Genomic DNA, 22,849 nt, shown 5'->3' with positions numbered 1-22,849 from the left:
TTCACTGGAGCTATCATTAAGTTCTAGTATACCAAGTTCCTTAAAATGGGGTCTGTATAAGCATGGAAATGTAATTCATTTACGATTATAAACATGAGCTTTACAACGAGATGGGAGGAGCGAAGCCCTCCAATCAGTTTTTTTCTTAAATAAATTCGTTAATAATCTTATTATTATTATTATTATTATTACTATTATTACATCACTTACCTGACCATAATGTGGCAGCTTACAATAAATTATAATTAAATATGAGGATCCCACTTTCTACCAGCTATATAACTTCTTTTGGGCTTCCTTGCCACTTTATCTGTAGCTCTTCCTGCCCCGTAAATTTGTAATCTTAGTAATTTTTTTTCTGTAATTTTTATTCCATATGGCAAATGTATAAATAAATAAAATATAATAAATCACAGTACTGAAAATAAAAATGAATTTAGGAGTAGTACAGTATGCCTTAAATAGAGAAGTATTAGGAATAAGAAGCTGCAAATATTTATTAAATTTTATATACCGACTGATTTCGCAACTTTACACGGGATATAAAATTTCGGTTTTCAGTCAAGATTACTCCTGGGAGAATTGTGTACTTTACGCGAACGATGAATATCTACATGTATACTTACTTGAGCATCACAATCCATATGTTTTTGACTTGGTCTTAAGACCTTAAATTTAGTTTTTTTTTGCATTGTGTATGAAAATAGCGAAATAATTTACTCATCATATTCATGACAAAAGCTACGTAAACATTTAACACAGAAGTTTGGTTTATTTGATTCATGTCACTAATTGGAAGATATAAATTAACATCAGCCTGTTCTGCTCCCCGAGGCGGGCTACTCAACAAAGTTTTATACGCGGAGGCTCTGCCCCAAGGTCCAACCCCTTACCCTTGTATATACCATTTTCGACAGAATGATGTACCCCTCTCCTGTCGGACCTTCTATTGACAAATGGTAGCCCTTTCACACATACTTTGCTTCCCTTTAAACTGCTATGAATGCACTATCTTTAAATATGAATAAATCGCAAAATCAGAACGTTTTTTTTGACTTTTTCACAGCAATAAAATGCATCTGTTAGCTAGTGGGGATTTTTTTACCGACAGAAATGACAGATTTCCCTTTCCTTTCATACACACCAACTAGTGAAATCCCAGCCCTTTCATATACCTAAAGCATGAAAAAGGTACCCTTTCGGGTGGAACCTCCCGGTACAGGCCCTTACAGAAAATAACACCCCCCCCCCCCCCCGCCCCTCGCCCCCTCCTCGCTCCAGGGTCTACTCTCCACACTCTTCCAGTCGCTTGTCTTTCGTGAAATGTTTGTGACGCAGACAATGAAAAACGGGTTAATAACTGTAGGCTCCAACTTCACAGGTAAGTCTTTACAGAATACTAGGGAAAATAAAGAACGCAAATAAGATTAAGTAACTGATGGATCAAAATAATTTGACAGAGTGTTGATTGAAAAGGGTCATAACTTTTTCGAAATTTAGGTGGCTCTGAACATATAAAAGCGGAATTGAATGGTATATAAACATTCTGATAGGAATTGAACACCTATCGATCCAAGGAAATTTGGTAATGACGTCAGAGTACGTCCATCGACCGTCCGTACAGATTTTCAGGGAGGGAGAAGGAAAACATTCTCTTTGCCTTTTTCCACTCGATCCCTTTCCCATCGTTTTTTCGTTAGACCTTTGTCTATCTTCCGCGCGGCTTCTCCTCTAACTTTATGAACCATGACCACAAACGGAAAACACACCACAAAACCGCCCGCTATGCAGGCCACGTTTGTGGTCATGTTAAGAAGTTTCACATCGTCGTTGAGCAGAGACATTAAAGAATCAAGCCCAAAATTGTGATGCCTATGCAAATTTCTTGTCTTACTTTTTAAATTGTTCTTGTTTTCAGTACTTCGTTGCCGTCGCTTTTATTGTTGCTAAGCGAGCCCCCTAATATTTTAAGTAGGAACATGACCCAAGACTTCACTCTTACTTGTTCGCTTCCTCTATAGGGAGGAGGCTGGTCTCTCCGCTCTGCTTCAGTTAACTGACCTCCAGTTGTGAAAATTTGATGAGATGCAGGTTGGTCACCAGGAAAGGTAACAACACCTTCAGCCTGCCGCGCAGGAAGCACCACAGGGGTTCCCACGGGATGTTCTTGTCCGATGACGTGACCACTAGGGAACGCATCCTGACCAAACTCTGGTCTCGTAACTGATATAGCTGGTGTGGACTGTTAAAAAAGTAAAAAACAAACAAACAAAATAACAGCACAGTCGCTATAGTATATAACGTACCAACAGAATGTGGCAGAAGCCCCCCACCTCCTTCAACCAACCCCCCCTCCCCCCGCCCCCGCGCTCCCTGACCAAAAAATTAAACTATTAAATTTTCCATAGAACACAAAGCTAGGACTGGATTTGCAGATAGGGATAATAGTCACATGCATACATCCTTACATACACGTTATTATAGTCCCTTATAAAAATACACTATAATTAACACTGAACGGAAATTACAAATAAAAACTGCAAAAGTTCCTATCTAGAATCAATTTTGAGATTTAACGGTACCTTAGTTTGTAATAAACTACAGTACTACCAGCACAATTAACTACTTAGCTAAATTTCCTACGGATATTCCATCAAGACAATTTGTTTTGAAAACGCTTCATATGAAAAGTGACTGAAATAAAATAAGCGCTGGATAAGAAATGATTATATTCAAACGTGAAATGTGGTCAGCCTGGTTAAGAAATGTATGAAAGATATTTATTACACTGTCAAAGAATAATTCCCTAAATAAATTTATTACATATAAGCTGGTTATATGCTTCTGATATAACGTTTACCTTTCGTCTTATTTAGTTCATTACAAACATTATCCCAGCTGCTGAAAAAAAGGTTTGAATCGCTAGTTGTCCTTCTTACTTACCTGACCAGAGGACTGAGCAATGCAGCAATCATGAGCTAAGCAAGACACAACTGAACCCACGAATCCAGTAGCAAACTCAGCGATGCCAAATATCAGGATAGGAATTGTTAAAACCCCGATGCTCTCATCTACCGATGTTTTAGAAGGAATGTAGAAAATAATGAGCACAATCCCCCAAAAAGTTGAGATGATGGCAAAGCCCATAAAGGTACCAACCTAGAAATAAATTATGGCTTTTAAATGATCTGGAGGGATCACATAAGTTTTTCCGGTTGTGCTCATCATTTATAGCGGAGCACCATGGGTAAGAAAAAATGGTAGCCTATAGATGTGAGAAATTTTGGTAATCACGTGACCGTCCGACCGTACGTCCGCCACTAAATAATAAATTTCTCATCCAAGCGCTCATGCGTTTTGGCAGTAAATCGCATGGCTATCCGGACTTTTAGAGAGAAAAAGAAAACAAAGCCGAGTCTTTTTTTCGACTAAACTTTAATTATGTCTACACTAAGGTGGATTAAACAGAGAAAAAGCTAAAGTGAGACAAAGGGGATGTATTTCGTCACAAAAACAACATGAGAATTTTATAGCGGCGGCGAGAAATTCAAAATGAGAAATGCTAGCGACCAGAAGCATGAAAATGAGCGGCAGTGAAGAAAAAGGCAAACAGGAGCACAAGCAACAAAATCTTTTTTGAGCACATACGACATTTTGTGAGCACATACGGCATTTCATGCATAAAACGTGTATTACTACTAGGAAGTTTGTCAAGTTTAACGTTGTAGTCGTGCAGCAACAACGACATTGAAATGTACAAAAAGGCGTGATGCACTTGCAAAGTTGTTTTCTTTTTTTTTCTAATTAGACCCATTGATTTTTGATAAATACAGCAGTTCTACATGCAGTGTGCTTTCTTTTTTTTAAACGCGATAACGTTGTACACGCTTGACATTTTTATGCTAGAGTGGCTCAGTTTCCTTGCATGTTTTTAATCGAACTAATATTAAGCACAGATTTGCAGACAGATTTCTTCGCAGTGGTTTCAAGTTTATTTTTTGTTCAAGTGTATAAAGGAGAGCTTTGCTGTTAGCCTTGGATAAGTCTATTAGTGTGAAGTATTTCGATTGATGAAATCTCATCGTCTAGTCTTCAAACCGTACGGTATGCATATGCAATGTTTCTGAGGGTCTCGGTCAATAAAGTTAACCTTCTCCCAGAGCGGATAATGCCCGGTCTTATTGGCGTGTTCAGAAACTGAAGTTTGATTTCGTGAGAGCTTAATATCCCTACCGTGCTCCTTAACCCGTTCATGCTTGCAGCATTGAAAACAGCAATTGAACTTCACACTCTGTCAGTATCTATATTTTTGTCAACTCACCAAGGCATTGCGACTCTTACGGCTCCTCCCTGTTTTAGCTCCTTGAATCCCCAGAGATCCTGTGAAGCACATCTATCAAATATTCACATGTTTATGACTTAGAAAAAACAGTCAGACTTTCTTTTACTTAGGTATAATTTGGGTATGTACTTCATTGGCAAGGTTCAGTCTGCTGGTAGGCCCCGGTTGTCCTGGGTTGTCTTTTATGAGGTGAACTTTTCGCCTCATGCAAGAGAGTCCGAATACCGTAAACAGGGAAATTTTTGCTCGTGGAATCCGAAATCCTGGGCCTTGGGATCCGGAATACAACTCAAAGAATCCGGAATCCCACTAACGATTGGAATCCAGAATCCAAGTTCCACTGACAGACTGAAATAAATAACCTGGAATCCGTGGCGTAAAATTCAAAATCCAAGACTGTCTTGGATTCCCTTTCATAGGACGCTCTCGTTGAACATTTAGATTCAAATCTGTGTTATGAGACTAACTGGGACCCCGCAAATTTCATATCCATTCAGTTGGTATGCCTGTATCGCATCCTGCTGAGATCGAACTTTGGTCCGGAACGTATGCGATCAAAAGAATCCGAAGAGGCTCATAAGGGGTCGCGACGTGGAACTACAAATTTTAATTTAAAAATATGTCAGTTTGTAAGCCTAACACATGTCAACGTGTTTAAACTGTTTTAATGATGGCAAATAAGCCGAGGAACTGACTATAAGCCACGGTGATAAACTGCAAGCAAAAGGGTCCGTGTCCGGCCAAAACTGAGCAGATCACCAGAGCTCACACTGGTTTTTGTACGGTTTTGATCTTTCTGCCCTGAGGCTAAGCAAAAATTTGCATTTTGCTTCCATCTATATAACAGGGAATCCACACAAATTGCGTGACTGTTGTATGTATGGGAATATCGAAAATGTTCATATTATCGTACTGAAATGAGATAAATTCTAATGTATAAGATCAAAATAGACATGTTTTTACCTGAAATGTTATGTATTGTCGTTCTCGCAGCTGAAAACGGCGAATTATAGCGGTTTGAAGGGTTCAGTACAATTAAGTTGGCCAGTGCGTATAGTAGAGAAACAAGGGAGAAAACTCGACGACTCCTAGCACTGGACCAGTCAAGCGCCGAGCCGATTTTCATTATATTACGATAATATGAACATTTTCGATATTTCCATACGTTTCCTCTGAATTCAAACATTAACCGGAGTCACACAATTTGTGTGGGCGCCCTGTGTCTATACTTCAGAATTGGCGGCTGTCCAACTTACACGTGGCAACTCTGCTCCCACAGTCCGGCGGTCGCCAAATTATTTTTAAATTTATCTAACAAATGCAAAAATAAAGTCTCAATCGTTTTTTAAGCCTTCCAATAAGGGAATTACTAATGCATGCATTATTCAAATGATTTCTCATTCTCAAGTTTAAGCTTAGCGAAATTTTAAAGTTAAACTAATTATGTAATACATAAACTGATTGTCGACTTAAGACTGTGAGACTACGGGGTCACCCGTTCTACTACTTGAAATCGGTCCAAAGGAGAGTAAGATGGCCTGCAAGAATGTGAACTACAAACACGCCTTTAACTAGATCACTGCGGGACCAAGGAACTGAGCAGTTGATTAATATTGCTTTAACGTGGCCGGGTATTCTGAATTTGCTTCTAGCTTACTGCCTACCAAAATTCCAGCCCAAACACCAAGTAACATTTGTCCTCTGACCATGACATCAGCTGTGACATCACCGTAGACATGATCTAAAATTCCCAATACAAACAAGAACACTCCGAAAATGATGTGTGCTATGGCGACGTATTTCAAATATTTTTTTCGTGTGCTTTCCGCCATTGTGATTTCTACGCAATGACTATGCATATTTTAGAGCGCGATCCATTCAAGCAGAATTTCCGCAATTTGAGGCTATCTTCTAGGATAGCCAATACAACAATTGGTATAATTTATAAACCCCGCAAAGTGACTTTATTCCTAACAAATCTCTTCTCTCGCCTTACTATCACGTGTTCTTCCACTTACAGCTACTTGAACTGACTAATTTACATCGCCTCATTCTTTTGCAGAAACTCATTCACCTGACGCAACAACAAACAACAACAAAGTTTATTTCTTTAAAGTGATTTAAATTACAGTTCAGACCGACCCGCAGGTAGCATAGCTAATCGAGGCAGGTCTGGTTATAAATTCTAACGCATTCATATAGTATTCTAAAGGGAAAAAAGGTAGTAAAATACTTACAGTTAAATAAATAAGAAATAGCAACATGAGGAATACAATAAATTACAAACTAAAGATGGTCAATTTCTATGTAGTCATTTTCAGTTTTCAATATGTCATTATCGAGCTCCTTCCTCTAATTCGGAACCTAAAATAGCTTTAAAAACTTCTTCTTCTTCGAGATCAATTCTTTACAAACCGGTATTTCATGCTGTCATCGTATGAACCACCTAACAATCTATTGCCTTCGACCTTCAACAATCTTTTCACATCCGCGGCCTTGGAAGTCGATTTGCTCAGGGCCTACAAAGGCCCACTCTTTTGAAACTCCCTTAGCAAGAATTTAACTACCGAGTGTATTGTAGCTCTTGCGATGCTCTCGGCCCAGTCTAGCTAATATAAATTTTCACATTAAATCAATTAAATTTGAACTTTTATTGAAATATTCTACGTGTAGTTCCTTACAAACCCTCCTTTTTTGTAAGTAATATGTAATTAAGTTGTATTATTCTTTTTTTTTCCCCCTGTATATTAGTTTATACTTTTAGTTTATTTTGTAAAATCGGGCCGTGTTTCTCTAATGCCGCTGTCACACCGTTTTGGGCATCCCCATTGCCAAATCACTAGCGTTTTGGGCATCCCCGTCTCATATTACTGCAGCGTTTTGGGCATCCCCCGGTACCCTCCTGGGATGCCCAAATCCCTAGTGTTTTGGTCATCCCCTCCAAAAAATTTCTGGATTTCGCGGGAAAATCGAAAACGTTTTAGAGATGGATTCCGCTAAATAAAGAAATCTTTTCCAGTATCTTAAAAAGAAGGTTTATCCGGAAGGCTTTACACTGAGCAACTTAAACTAATCCATGGGAAGCCTGGACCCCATATAAGCCCAAGGCTTCCAGTTCAGGCTTCTCCGTCACCATTTTGTTTCTACATATATATATTTTCAGTATATTTATCCTGCAATTTGACAAAAACAAATAAATAAATCAAATCAAATCAAGTCTCTCCCTACCGTCACCCCTTTGTTATTTGGGACTGCAACGCACTGATGAAGTCCATTTTTTGAAATCTTGGTACGGTGATAAATTAGACCATCTCACGGTTTTCGACGCCATCTTGACGAGTAGGCAAACATGTGAGAAATTACGATGCCGAATAATTTCCGTAAAACGGCTGTTCTGAAAAAATATGACTCGCAAACTAAAGCTACAAAACAAAGGATTGTACTAAAAAAAATTGGGGGGCCTACCTGTGCTTACATTTCTCCAGAGGCTCGCTTTAGCTTTTCCATATATTTGTCTGTAATTTTCCCGGGACTTTCTTACAGACAAATGTATATAAAATTTTAAAAAGAGGTTCTAGGTCTTCTAAGGCATGTAACGTCCTCATTTTTTTTCCCATAAGAATCCTTAGGACTGAAGTTTTAGTTTACAATTCATACTTTTTTCAGAACAGCCGTTCTACGGAAATTATTCGACATTAGATTCTCATACAAACACTGTAATTTCTCACGCGTTTGCCTACTCCTCAAGATGGCGTCGAAAACCGTTACAAGGTCTAACGTGTTTCATTCCTCCAACCGACGCAGCATCATAGTCTCTTTTAACACTATAAACCCTTCCAATGAAGTTATATGTCACGCAAAGTTTTCTTTTTAGCGGCACACATGTATATATAAACATTAACTTGTTTATATTCTCAAAACTAGTACTCAAACAATTTTTTTTTTATTCTCCAAAATCTGTCATTTTCTGCATTTTTTAATCTTACTACCTTCGATGTTTATAAACTTCATGTAATCTTCAGTTTATGAAAGAAAGATAGTCTATGAGTGGCGAAATATGTTACGTGTTGCGTGACTGACGTAGAAACAATACCAGTAACACATGTGACATTAGCATTCGGTTTGTCTCAGACTTAATATAATACTGCATTCATTTGTTGTCAAGCAGATGGCGAAAAATTCGGACTAGTTTCATCTCCTTCTTAGAATAATCTTTCAAGATACTGAGCAAAATGAATTAAGCTTCAAGACTGCTCTTCGTCATGAAAGAAAGTTCTGAGAACTACTCAACTTCGAGGCAATCTTGGCGTCCACATACATCAAATGAGCAGCGTCCCAACACAACATCGCATTTGGCAACACGGCACGATCAAGCACGACCGCCTTCCAGTAAATATACCTCTTAGAGTTTCCTGCGATATTTCTGCAAGTTACTTCTTAGAAGAAACTTCGAGAAGTCAGTGAGTTTAATAATAATATTTGTTTTGTTTGACAGATGCGCAAAGGACGCCGTTCGATAAACCTGGTTTGCGATTAACTTCACTTTCAGCTCTCTATCAGCCGGCTTTCAAGCCTTACTCTTTCAGCCACATGTACAACACGAAGTATAACGCTGATTTTGAAGGAAGATACGCGCCTCCTCCTTTACCAGACAGGTAAATTGTTTTATTATCTCAATAAAAGTCGAAGAGGGCTAAATTCTTCCCGTATTGGTCGCTATGGTAACGTAAAAGAACATCTGTTGTCACGTTTTTTACAAAACGTTGCATTTGATAAGAGAAACAGAAGAAGGAGGAATCTATCAGTAATTTTTCACTTTATTTTGAAAGTACGTCCTTGGAGACCCAATTGTAGCTTATCGGGACGACAGTGTATTTATTAGCCTTCATGCAAGCCGTATCTCTTAAAAGTCACGCGCGAGCGGTACGCGAACTCGCGTACATTTGTGACTTCGCTCGTTAATTGAAATGGAGAGCTTACTCGCAGGCCTAATTTTGACGAATAATAAGTTCTGAGCTTGTATAACTTCAGTATAACAAACTGTCCACACTTGTCCGATCCTGTTTTTAAAAATCGTTCTTTTGAAATTCATGGGGCGAACTCTACTTCTAGCCGGGTCGGCAACTCAATTTGGTAGGTGAGCTGCTGAGGGTTTGAAACCCTAACCCTTTTAGGACAAAAAATTCTAAAATACATGCCCTGTTTAGGACAACAAACTTAGTTTTATTACCCTTTTTAGGACAAAGGACAAAATGAACGCCAACTTGTTTTTAATAAGCCATTACTGGCCATTGCAATAGGGCAAATTCATCACGTTATAGTCATTGTCCTGTTTGTCTGGAAGCCATCGTACTTGCAAGGTCATGGTAGAGACTGTAAAGAGAAATTTTTCTCACTAAAAGATCTGCTTTTCACTCCAATTGTAACAGGGCTGTAAAGATGTTTACCGTAATATGTCTTCCAGTGAGAGGAGGTCAGGTACATGTATTAATTGAGGTTTACACTGTTGCCCCCCCCCCCTCCCTTTTCCCAGCCTTTGGGTGCTTTATCTCATCCCTCCCCTCCCTCCCTCCCCTCTTCCCACCTGTCAAGTAGTGGCATAATATTTGTCACAAAGTACTTTGTTATGTGCCTAACAGGTAATAAGGGTTTAGTTTGGTGCATTTTTAACGGTGAAGAGTTTTTTTAGGGTTTCTACAGCCAATTATGCTGCCATTAAGTACAAGTTTGGTTCCAGTACATATCAACAGCATTTCCAGCAGAGACAGCCCTTCAGCACCGCATTCGTCATCCCATACTCACGACACCGGAGAAACAACCCACAACCAACAATGGTGAATTCTTACAATTATCCAGATGGGGTAAGTTTAAGTCACTCTGATTGTTTGTGTGTTTGTTTGTTTTCTCCCCGAGTAAGGTAATCCAAGACAATCTTGGATTCTGAATTTCCGCTATGGATTCCAGATTCCAGGTACTGGATTCTAGTATTTGTCAGTGGAACTTGGATTCTGGATTCCAATTGCACAGTATTTTTAGGGAATTATCATAACTCCAAAAATGGAGTAGAAATTTTAGGTACAGGATAACCCCTTTTATGGGGTTGATTTAATGCCTAATTTAACTCCAAATTTGGGGTCATTATTTTACTCCTGAAAAAGAGTTCTTTTAACTCCCATTTTGGAGTTAAAATAACTCTAAAAATAGGGTTATTTTTGCTCCTTACATGGGTTGTTTTCAATCTTTTTGGAGTTACTTAAACTCTAAAAGTGGAGTAAAAATTTCAGGTACAGGATAACTCCTTTTTGGGGGGTTATTTTAACTCCCCAATATCTGGGGTGATTTTTACTCCTGAAAAAGAGTTTTTTAAACTCCTTTTTGGAGTTAAAATAACTCCCCCAAAAAATAACTCCACTGTAAGGAGTTAAACTAACCCCACTAGAGGAGTTATTTTAACTCCTTGAAAATTACTGTGCGTTTGCGGGATTCCAGATTCATTGCGTTGAACTACTAATTCCAAACCCTAGGATTCCAGATTCCACAAACAAAAATTTCGCCTTTTCCCGAATCCGGATAACCTTACATGAGGCGATTTTCAGTTTTAATTCGACAAAAGCACGTCATCTTTAACATGTTTTATCATGGTTAATCCTGGCAACGCCCCTAACGCAAAGTGTTTTGCTTTCATTAGATCCGATGGATCTGGAAGCCGTGTACATCGACGAGCGAAAACGTCTCTAAAGGTAGGAATTTTGAAAACGTTTTCAGACTTCTGTTTACTCTATATTCAGTTACTGTTTTGTTTGTGTGTTTGTTTTCTCTTTATTTGAGAAGCTTATTGTTAGTAGCAACAGTTGAAAGACACATCCGCGGTATCTGGGAATTAAAAAGTCAAAAGTACACTTGCTTTTTACTTGTTTGTATTTTATTTATTAAATAAATCCTCTTGTTTCTGTCTCCAGCTCAATCTCAACCCAAGACTCAAGATCAGCCTATTCGTTATCACCGATGGTACTCAAGATAACACAGGAATACAACTGAAGTTTATTATAAGTGAAGCGTTACTGAAATGAAGCGCTTGAATATTTTGAGGACGAACGTTCTCAGGCTCCGTCGGCTCTTGATCCTGCATGGAGTTGCCAATAGAGAATTCGTAACAGAAAAAGAAATCAGTATTTTCAGTTTTCACAGTAATATAACAGGCTGTTTTCTTAGATTGAATGTTCTTTAGTCTTAGGGCTCTTGGTCGAAAAATAGAACTGAGAATCTTTTTGAAAATATTCCCTCGATATCCTCATAGATAGTAGGGCCAGCAAAATACGCTAGTTCGCGTGAATATCGCCAAACGCGAGGAAAGTACACTGAACAACATCCTTCCTCGGCGTCTTGCCTCTCCTCTCGTGCGGCGATGGTCACGGGAAAATGTTAACAGGAATTCGACAGTGTAATCCACTTCCTGGTTAACTTGAACGCTGTTCTTACCAAATTATAAGTACATCGCTGTCGTTATAGTCAACTTAGTTATCATCTACTCACGTAGTAAATCATGCTCGGTTATATTTTATTAGCTTGATCACAGAAAGTCTAGTACGTTGGCTCTTTAGGAGTTGTTAGTTATGTTGTAGCCTACATGTAACTAATAATACATAAGAGTGAATAAATTTTATCCTCAATTTGATAAGTGATTGATTGATTGATTCACTTTTATTTGAATACGGTAATTTCATAAGTTACATAACTTCTTTACATGAAAGCCGTATAGAAACAGAAGTAAATACTGTACAACTACACTAAAAATATGTACAAATAATAAAATATTATGTAAAATGTAGTCAACAGTGAGATGCAGTTATGCAGGAAACCTGGTCAATTATACACCTTTATCTACCACGAACCACAGTGGACACCACCCACTGATATTTCAGTAGTAAAGGTGTGCTAAAGAAGACAGAAAAAGCATCCTAGAAACGAATCAAAAGGCTGAATTTAAAATAGTCTAATGGAGTTAAACATCCAATGGGCGGCCATCCTCGGGATACCGGCAAATGGCCGCTTAATTGTGGGCGAAATCCCGAGGAGGAAGCATCTAGTAGCTCGCGCGCATATTATAAAGGAAGTACTTACGGTTAAAATATGTAGTTAGTATCAGGCGCGGCATTGGGTAATGATGACGTCAAGTATGAAATGGTTAGGATGACGAAAAATAGAAAATGCCCGTCGAAGGAGGACCGCTTATTGTACAGTCATACATCGATACTCTTTTGAGTAGCGTGTGTTCAGTGACATTCTGTGGAGCAGCTGTTTTGAAAGTTATGGACCTAGAGAACAAAGAACTGCGCATGCATACTCCAGTGAGACAATGACCGGTCGTCCTTAAATTAGGCTATTTTCGAGTTCCAAAAACCCTCAGGTTCAATACAAGGCTAATTGCAAAACCCTTTTGTGCTGATAATGACTTTCATTTTAATTGCATGGGAATAAAAATCATTTTCATATCGATGGCTCCGCAATTAGCCTCGGTTTGAAACAGAGGCTTGAGGTAACCCGGAAATAGCCTATTTTCGCTGCCGGTAAAGTCGAGAATCATTAGATTGGCACGGTACATGGTAACCATTATTATGTAACACCTTGTTGTGACAAGTACATGAAAGTATAAATAGTTAATCAGTGTCGCCAACAAAAAAGTATAAAATCCTTTTATGTTATTATATTGTACTGATGTATTACTTCAACTGGTCGATTCCCGTCTGATAGTAATATACTACCTAAACAAAGTGAGGAGCCGGGTAAGAGCCAGAGAGCTTTTAGTAAAAAGGACATCACAAGGTATACTTATTTAGCTCTCAATTTATCAAAATATTTTTAGTTAGCCTATAAAATGTTGTTTTGATCATGAGTTCTCCATTTTAACAATGAGTCGCCGCACCAGGATGCTCAGTAAATTCAGACCATGGGAAGGGGTAAGGTCTGAACAAATACTTTGTATTTGACCGTGATCAATCGGAGGATAAGGAAAGAAAAAGTAGAAAAGATTACTCCAAAGAAAAGGTGATTTTCATTCTTAATAATGAAAACTTCCTGAAGACTTTTTATTTCAATATTTCTGGATCTTCGGTTACTTCCCTTACACACTGGAGTAACTAGTATAGTAATAATTACGATAGACTATGAGTAATCCCTCATTTTTCCTCAGGAATAGTAGAGCGAGGGACTACTCGTAGTCTATAATTACGATAAACACCAGAGTTCGGGACAAATGTTCGCTTTCCTTTGAAATTTAAATAATCTGGTCAGTGATTTTCTCACATATGAAAACTAAGTAGCAGTAAATACTCGTAGGTAACAGCGATGAAAAGCTACCCTATAAAGTCGTCATAGATTTTCCAATGTTGCCTGCTCGAACATTTATTTTATTGTAACAGGTCATGTGAACTTAAAGTTCAGGCAATGAGGGTGGCGCATGAGAACGAGGCTGTTGAGCAAAGTGAAACAGTGCAGTCTGGCATCAGCAAAAAGTTCTACATACTTTTTATGCTCTTTTGCTGCATTATCATCTTCCAATTTTTTAGCAAACTGAAAAGTTCAACTCTATTTTTTAAATTTGTTTGTAACTAATTTGTACATTTGTTTGCCCCACGAAGTACTCAGGAGTTCTTAAGAACTCGTTTCAACGTGTCTGTTCGTTCCAGATTACCCTGAGAGCAGAGGTTTCTTTCTTGCATGGCTTTTGGCGTTTACTAAAAAGTCGTTCTACGCGATCGATAAGCGACACGAACGACTACTTAAACGCCAAAAGCCATGCAAGAAAGAAACCTCTGGTCGCAGGTTAGTTTCAGATGGAATTGGAATTTGGAAATGTTGGCTTTTGAGGAGACGGGGAAACCGCGGGGCCTCCTTGAGAAAAGCCTCTCTGAGCAAAAGGAGCTGAGAGAACCAACAACAAACTCAACCCATGTATGGCTAATCACAAAGCTGTTACATAAGACAAATAATTAGACATGGAATTTCGACACACGTCTCTTAAGTGATATTCAAAGGTAAAAGAATCAACCCTGCACCGCCACTTAAATCTTGAAAAGTTGGGGATCTTGAAATTGAAATGGCTTGAGAACAAAGTTTGGTTTCAAAAGGACAGAGTTTGAGGTAACAGTTTTCCCTATCACTTTCGGTCTTTGTTCCCAGTTCTTTATTATTAACGATGTTTTGCTTTCTAGCCCAGTAGCCACTGACAGGGCCTAGAAAGGATGATTGCCAACATAATTGTCTCATGCAGTGTGAATACTGATGTTATTTTTAGTTACTATTACTGGTTATTAATGCTTAACCCCGATCTGCTCTTCTATTCTGTTTCGTTTTGTTCTTTTTCAGACAAAAGCATGGCTTTGAAGCTCAATCATCTGGTTTTCATGTTTCTGTTTCCTGGGCTCTTTTTATTAGCTAACACCACGAGAGACGATAAAGGAGGTTTGTTTTCCTTTTTAATAATTTCATAATTCAACTTCAACCTCAACTTTAGCTTCAACTCTTATTAGTCAAAAATAGTATTACAATAGACTGGCCTGCAAAATAGCAATTGCTTGTCCAGGAGGCCCAGTTAAAAGAAGAATAAAATGAACGGACTAGGAAAGGAGATAGTTTAAGTTACAATAATTGTTATTTCTATCATAGTATTACTACATCTAAGAAAAAACGAAAAAGGAATTGACGGATACAGTCATACATGTGATGATTATATTTATCACCCCATATAAGGGAATCTGGGAAATTTTTGATAGGAATCCCGCAGGGTTTTGCTTATGGAATCCGAAATCCTGGGCTTTGGAATATGGAATGCAGCTCAAGGAATCCTTATCTTACCAACAACTGGAATCCAGAATCTAAGTTCCACTGACAAATTATCCGAAATCCAGTACTTGGCTGGAATCTATAGAATTCACGGCACGGAATCCAGAATCCAAGACTGTCATGGATTCCCATTCATAGGGTGATATTTATTAGAAGGGCGGTGACCTGCAAAGCCTGGAAATTTTGCCGCTCATAGCTGCATTAGGAAAAACCAGAATTATGTACTTTTGACTCTTCAGCTCTAAGTCAATCTAAGGGGATTTTGCCTTCTCTGCACGTCAGTGGAGGAGCCAATCACCTCAGAGCATTTATATCACATACAAGACCGGGTTACAGTACGGCGAGGTACTTCTTATAATGACCTATATGGGAAGGCTCCGCCCGAAAGGGGTACCTTTTTCAGTCTTCAGGTATATGAAAAGGTAGAGATTTTACCCGTTGAAGTATATGAAAGGGTAGGGAAATCTGTCATCTGGGTCCGTGAAAGGGCCCAAAGGGCCGAACAAATGAATTTTATGGCTTTATAAAGTCGAGAAAACCTTCTATTTTTGCGATTGATTCCTATTTAAAAGACAGTGCATTTACAGAAGTTAAAAGGGATGCAAAGTTCTATGCAAGTTATGTGAAAGGGGTACCATTTGTCAATTAAAGGTATACGACAGGAGTACCTTTTTCGCAAAAAAATGGTATATAAAAGGGTAAGGGGTTGGACCTCGGGGCGGAGCCTCCCCGTATAAATATTTTTTGAGTACCTCCCCGGCGGGTTACAGCATGTTTAAGTGTAGGCTATTTTTTATAGATTTTTCGCGAACATTCAGACAGGATTGGACTGGCAGAGATAAACGGTAGTTGATTGAAGCGGCGGGGCAGCTGCTAATTATATTCATTTGAGTATCATTTTTATGTTAAATTTGTATAAAGAAATAAATCATCCAGCGTTCTTTACTTTCGTTTTATTTATCGTCATTGCCAGAACCAACTTCTTGTGAAAATATGGTTTTACCGGATCCAAAAAGACATCGCATAGATCGTGAACTATTTAAAGAAATCTCAGTTCCTGATCCTAGTTGGACTGAAACGCCGTTGATAACGAAAGTTGGAGAGGGTAAGCTGGAATCCTTTCAATAAAAACTATAAATTAAAGGAATCGTTCGCCTCAAGGCTAATAATATGACTGTAATAAAATTATATAACTCGATCTAACTCTGCCTAATTACCAAGCGTTGACCATTAAGCTATATATATTTGACAAGTCGTGTAGAATACTAGAGAATCGAGTTTTTTTCTGGCAAGCTCTGGCAAGCTATCGATGTAGATAAGTCATCGGCTCCCTAACATATACACGCTTGGACAGTAAGCCTGTCTTACACATATAACAGAACATCGTCATTTTTTCAAGTTTTTTGGCTATACAGTAGACTTAACTCTAGTGTTGAGAAATATTTTTGCAACTGCGGTTTTTCCTTTTTTCCATTTTTCTTTTCTTTCTCTTTTTCATAATGTCAATCAGGGTATATGTGCGGGCATGGCATGGCCGTTTCTTTTTTGGTAAGGGAATTGTCAGAAATTAGCAGGGGGGAGGGGGGGTGGAAACAGGGGGAGGGTCACAACTTTTTGAGACTCAGAAAAGGGAGGGGTCATGAAAAATGGGCCGTTAAAAGGGAGAGGGTCATGCAAACATATGCCTGTGATCATGTAGAGGTTCACCCACAGAAGAAAAAGGAAATTCTTTATTTGGTAAAAAGAAGAAAAATGCAACATTATGGATGTAAACTGTGAAGTACTGTCGCAAGAATTTAACAAACATCTACTTTTTATTTATAACAATGCTATAGAGTCTTATTGCATTTTTATTATCAATAGTGTTGTTATTAATGTTAATAGAGTTTTGGCTATCCTTTTCATCACTGTCTTCAACATCACCATCAATGCTGGTGTGAGCATCTTGATCATCATCATTTATGTCATCAGCATTGATTCAATAACTGTCATCATCATCATGATTTTCATTTAAGTTGAAGCGTAGATATTGCTTAATAATTTACTGTGATTCATTGGTGAACAATCCCTTCTCAAAGGCGTATTGGATATATGGCCTTTGTGTTTTGAGGAGCCCACTTATTCCTTCATAATGAAGAGATAATGGGCCAATAGGCTCTGTAACATCATGCGACTCTTACTAAGTTGCAATGGTTTCAATAACTCTTTTGCAGTTAACTTCCATTTTTTTCCCTGGCTTTCTTTGCTTTCCTTTTATTTTGTTTTTGTTTCCTTTTTTTCTTGTTGGCTTGGAATACTGCTCCTTAAACAGCCTGGAACATTTTTCTTTGAATTCTGTAAGGTGGGAAGGGTCATGATATTTTAGCGGAGCTCCACCCGCGCGCGAAGCGCGCGCGTGGACGGAGCCCCATAGCTAAGGAAATGTGGTAATCTACCCATCCGAGAAAATTTGGTAATCACGTGACCGTACGCCCGACCGTCCGTCCGCACCACAGGGAAACCAATGTTTACTCTCACACTTTCTAGCTAGTTTGGGAGCCCAATAGAAAACTTATTGCACATCAATATTGTGATCAATTGACAGCTGTCAAAACAGGACATCCGCTGACCAGTATCATCTGACCGTACCGCGGGCTCAAGTGTCGACCCATCGAGGTCCATTACTTTTTTGAAGTTATCCGCTGACAAATTACCAGTTTCAAATGATCGCAGGCTCAAGTCTATTTTCTCAAGTCAATGATTCATATGAAATATGTTGTGTTTATGTCACTATGGCCCCGCACTGTCAAGATTTTGATTTCAAACTGACCTCGGACGCGAAAATTCAGCCACTTTTTTAAACATAAAGGCGGGGAAGACCTTTTCTTACCATGGTCACGCGTTGGTCACGCTCTACGTCCAATTTTTGTACTCTGATTGGTCAAAATGTGACAGGTGAGTTCATGCGGAAAATTTATGCAGCATCTTGAAAGTTGTTTACTTTGACAGCAAAAGCTGACAGAGTTTTGTGTCAACTTGTGATGTTTTTAACTGTCTAGACTAAATCTTTTTCCACTGGATGTACAAAATGAAATACAGCTGCTATCAAGAGTCTTCTGTTATCCATGGCTGGTTTGTTTATTGGGTTTTTGGTTGAGAAATGCGTCGCTTGTCAAAATTGGGTAATCCGATTTCGGATGGCATTGTTTTCGTCTTTCACCTTGCTCAATGCGTAAGAGGGTTTAAAAGTCTCAAGTAACTATGGCCTTCCTTGATATCTTTCAGGAACTGAATCTCGAATGGTAAGCCTGAGTAATTATTGTATTTGATGTTTGTTTTTGTTATATGTTATTTCATGAAGTCGAACACAGTTTATGCGGCAAGTTTTTGCACGTTTGTTGAGATTTGAGTCAATGATCTGATCTAGTATCAGGTTTGATATAAGCTTACAGAACTTTAAATGGCCTTCAGATATATTTTCTCACGGCAAATAGAAAAAAAAAACGTTCCGAAGAATATTTAGTTATAAATTTGGCTGTAGAAAGAAAACTTTGAGTGATTTTCTTATTTCAAGGAGTTCATCTTTGAAAAAAAAAAACAAACAACGGGAGGCCGGCTGAAAGTAAAACAAAATAAACTTAAGCTTAAGCTTTAAGCTTAAACACTAAGGATTTTTAGAGACACTTTAATACTTATCTTCGTGAATGAAAATTGTTGTCTCTGTAAATGTTTTACCGAATTATATTTCTCTTGTTGATTGTTAGTAGTCTCTCTTGCAATTTTAATCGCTTGTCTGTGGTGTTTGTTTTCATCGTTCACTGAACATCGCTTGCAGGAGTACTTAGAAATGTCGCGCGTATCAAACGCTTTATAAGATTACACATCGTTATAACTGGAACCATTAAATAACAAAAAATAATGACGATAAATTCGTTATTATGTTGAAGCGTATCTCCATTAAAGTTCATTCAAACACTCGACCACACTGACAGCTCGCACTAAAAATGAGAACCGGCTGGCCGTATGAGTGATTTTGGAAATTTTTTGAACGGTTTCGCTAAAAGCCCACGATTGATCGTCCTGAACATTGAAAAATTGTGAAATGCCGTATTCTGTCCGAGGTCTGTACGATAAAAAGTACTGTTTCACCTCAGATGTGATGTATAAAAAGTTGGTTCACACACCCTAAGATTTGTTGGCAAGAATTTGTAAAGTAAACCTGTCGAACGCAAAAAAATGCGGCCTGATTTGTTTTCCAAGAATTTGTTTTCGAGGCCTAATCTACTGTGATCAAGAGCCAATATGGCTCTTGAATGTGATAGAAGATGTTTGCTATTTTTTGGGTGTACGTATATTTAGGCTATCAACTCGATGTAAGATGTTTCACTCTAAAATAACTTATCCTTTCCCTCAAAAGTCACATGAATGTTCCCTTAAGCTAACTGATTTGTGGATTACAAGTTTATTGTTTGATTTAAAATATAGATTTATTAATGGGAGCTACGCTTTTAGCCCTGGCTAAATCTATATATTAGGCCAAGCTCAAGGGGAGGGTTAGCAAATTTCACTCCCATTGCAGGGATGGGTCACCTAATTTCCGAACCCAAATTTAAAATTCCCACCCCCATCCCCCCTGCTAATTTCTGACAACTCCCTAATAACCTCACAAGCCACATATATCCTACATCACTCATGACCAAAAGTTTACTAATTTTACACTTTAGGACATTACCAAGTTACTGGTCAAGTTATCCATATGAAATATTTGAAGGAGCAGTTAGCGACTAAGGAGGATTTCAACTTTCATGTAATTAGAGGAGGAATGGATGACCTTATCCCTCGATTAGATATTCTTGCTGATACACTATACCTCAAGGTATATGCTCACATAATATGGAAGAGAGACCGTTGAAGCACCTTCGCTTGTCATGCCACTCAGGGCTACGTTTAAGAGAAAATTAACTGCTTTCGCAAAGGATACGTTAGCATTTAGAACGTGCACAAATTTATGAAAGTGAAGGAGAGCTCAACATTCGCTCTGTTCTCCTCTAACGGTCATAGATTTTGCATTTGCTCGCTAAAGAGACTTTTGGCAGGAAACAGCCTTGTCTTATGGCTGATTCCGCAAGGAGGTAAGTTGAAGCGAATGCTGTTTTCTGATTGGCTAAAGGAGGCAGCGTGGCCTTAAGTTCCAGTCCCAACCTGAGTTGCTGAATATATTTTATGACGGTATCCCAGAGTGCAAGTACTCGTCCAGCGGTCAGTTGGGATTCTATTTAACTTGTAATGTTCTCCTTAAATTAATTGTCTGTTTTATTATCGCAGACAGTAAAAGGAGAGGATAATTAAGTATCAATTGATTAATTAATTGATGGATAGATCGATCAATGGATTAATTGAATGATTGATTGATTGATTGATTGATTGATTGATTGAATGAATGGATGAATGGATGGAAGGATGGATGGAAGGATTGATTGATTGATTGATTGATTGATTGATTGACTGACTGATTGATTGATTGAATGAATGGATGAATGGATGGAAGGATGGATGGTGGGATTGATTGATTGATTAATTGATTGATTGATTGATTGATTGATTGATTGATTGATTGAGATGTCATAGGCCTCGGAGTGACAAATGAGGACGAACTCTGTCAGGGAAAATATTCTAGCTACCAGGGTATGACAATTCACCTTGTGTTCTTATCCTTATCCTTGATACTCGTGCTTGAGTTGGTTCTTATGCCTTGGTATCATTTTACACTTTCACAGGGTAGGGTTCATATCTATGGAATCAAGGAAATAAAAATATACGTGCGGTCGTTAATAGCAGTGTATGAAAGTAAAGTATTTTTCTCTGCACCAAAATGGAAGGAAGGGTTTAAAACAACGGTAGAAGCTGGAATGAACGGAGAGGATGGCAAGGATGGCATCGATGGACCACAGGGTAAGTCGATAAATTTAAGTAGTAAGTAAAAGATGTATTGTTCGCAGGGCACTTCAGTAGAGTGTCATAAACCAGATAATATGGAGCAGTAACAACGATGACTAGAACGTCAAGAAAGAGTTAAAATCAACAAAGTTATTGTAAATTTACCAATATTGCTACGCCTTGAGCTTGCAACTATTTCTCTGGAATTTGAATATTCCACCTCCAATTCCCCTGTGGCTCCCTTTCGACTCAGCTGTCAGATTTTCACCAGTCAGCGCGAAGCGGAAACGAGTGCGAATGTAAAAAAACTTTGGAAAACACGTGCCAAGGGTAATGACGTCATTACTAATCAACATTTTGCATCGACTTTTTCGATGCAGATATTAAAATTCCAGAGACGTAGTTGCAAGCTCTCCTTCCTTTTCTTGCCCAGCCGCCAGAGTGCTCCGGAGAGCTTGCTCGTAGGCTATGATTACCCTATTAGAGGGTGGTTTGGCCCCACCGCGAGACCAAACCATCCCACAATTGGTGGGAAGGAAGGTAAAAACAATTGCTTACGAGAGGTGGTCGTTTACGAGAGGTTCCAACTGTAGTGAATTAATCTGGCAAAATTTTGATATTTTGGGTTGGAAGTGGTCGGTTGCGAGAGGCGGCTGCACGTGGAAGTTCAATTGTAGTCAACTCTCTCCCTCGGCGTTAACAGAGAGAATCACGTTTACGGCAAACGCTAAACGTCGACAGATTCAAGTTGAGAATTTCTCAAAGAAGAAAATGAGCGCATAAAAAAGGCTCAAAACAATTCTTATGGATACAAATGGCCTGAAACTACTAATTTATGTGTATAAATAATAAATAGCAAACGAGAAGTAAAGGGGACACTTAGTCACGTTGTAAATATTCGCGTTTGCCGTTTGCCGTAAACGTGCCTCTAATATAAAATTAGAGAATTTAAGCATCACCTATAAGGCAAACGACAAGACGTCGGATTCAAGTTGAGAAATTCTCCAAATAAAAAATTTGAAATGAGCACTGAGCTGGTTTCCCCGCCAAATGACGTGTGAGAAACGGGTGCAGAAATTCCATACTGACGACACGTCACTACCCAGATCTGGGTAGTGCTCCTGTTTGGGTAAATCAAATTTCCCACGCAGCACCACCAATCAGAAGCTCTACCCAGATCTGAATAGTGACGCGTCATCAGTATGGAAATTCTGCGCCCATTTCTCAGACGTCATTTGGCTTGGAAATCAGTGGTAGCGTCGCCAAATGTCGGCTGTTTTCTCAGGCTAATAAAAACAGCTCAACACAATTGTTATGGATAAAAAAAAGTGCGTGAAACTATTTATTTATGTGTCTAAATGAACAGTAAACGACAAATAAAGGGGAAACTTGGCCACACAGTACATATTTGCGTTGGTCGTTAGAGTCGATAGACGTAAGTAAACGTGATGCTTAACCTCTCTAATTTCTCTAGAACCAGACCTCAATGACTCCGTTCAGAAAAGGTGTCCTTCTTATCCGTTTTCTATTTTTAGTCGAAGTTTTCTGCGATGTCGTTACTGGAGTCTTGGAAATAAGTTCTAACGGTGAGCATGGAACGAAAGGACAAAATGGAGGAGACGGTGTTCCAGGTGTCCGGCCCCCTCCGGTTAGAAACATACTTGCTACATTTTATCATAATGCATATCATTTCCAAACTTCAGGAAATGTACTTTGAGCTCTCTCTGAGGTCGATATAGCCTAGAAATA

At 38.7% G+C, this 22,849-nt stretch overlaps 1 protein-coding gene across 1 annotated transcript; it reads left to right on the top strand.

Annotated features, from left to right (window-relative positions):
* Nucleotides 1-8,452: 8,452 nt before the first annotated feature.
* Nucleotides 8,453-11,914, top strand: LOC140948292 (uncharacterized). Its single transcript, XM_073397525.1, has 5 exons — nt 8,453-8,731; nt 8,838-8,997; nt 10,032-10,203; nt 11,031-11,082; nt 11,302-11,914. The coding sequence occupies exons 1-5, from the start codon at nt 8,605-8,607 to the stop codon at nt 11,361-11,363; spliced, it is 573 nt and encodes a 190-aa protein (XP_073253626.1). The 5' UTR covers nt 8,453-8,604; the 3' UTR covers nt 11,364-11,914.
* The last annotated feature ends 10,935 nt before the right edge of the window (nt 11,915-22,849 follow it).

This window comes from Porites lutea, chromosome 9, assembly GCF_958299795.1.
Source record: "Porites lutea chromosome 9, jaPorLute2.1, whole genome shotgun sequence".
NCBI lineage: Eukaryota > Metazoa > Cnidaria > Anthozoa > Scleractinia > Poritidae > Porites > Porites lutea.
The sequence above is the reverse complement of the archived record's forward strand: the minus strand, read 5'-3'. Positions and strand labels throughout refer to the sequence as shown.

What these genes read in the sequence shown, in the direction of transcription:
- LOC140948292 (XM_073397525.1), top strand. Translation starts at nt 8,605, where the DNA reads ATGAAAGAAAGTTCTGAGAACTACTCAACTTCGAGGCAATCTTGGCGT. An exon ending in CTTACAATTATCCAGATGGG is followed by an intron (nt 10,204 to 11,030) that starts GTAAGTTTAAGT and finishes TGCTTTCATTAG; the next exon opens with ATCCGATGGATCTGGAAGCC. An exon ending in GAGCGAAAACGTCTCTAAAG is followed by an intron (nt 11,083 to 11,301) that starts GTAGGAATTTTG and finishes TTCTGTCTCCAG; the next exon opens with CTCAATCTCAACCCAAGACT.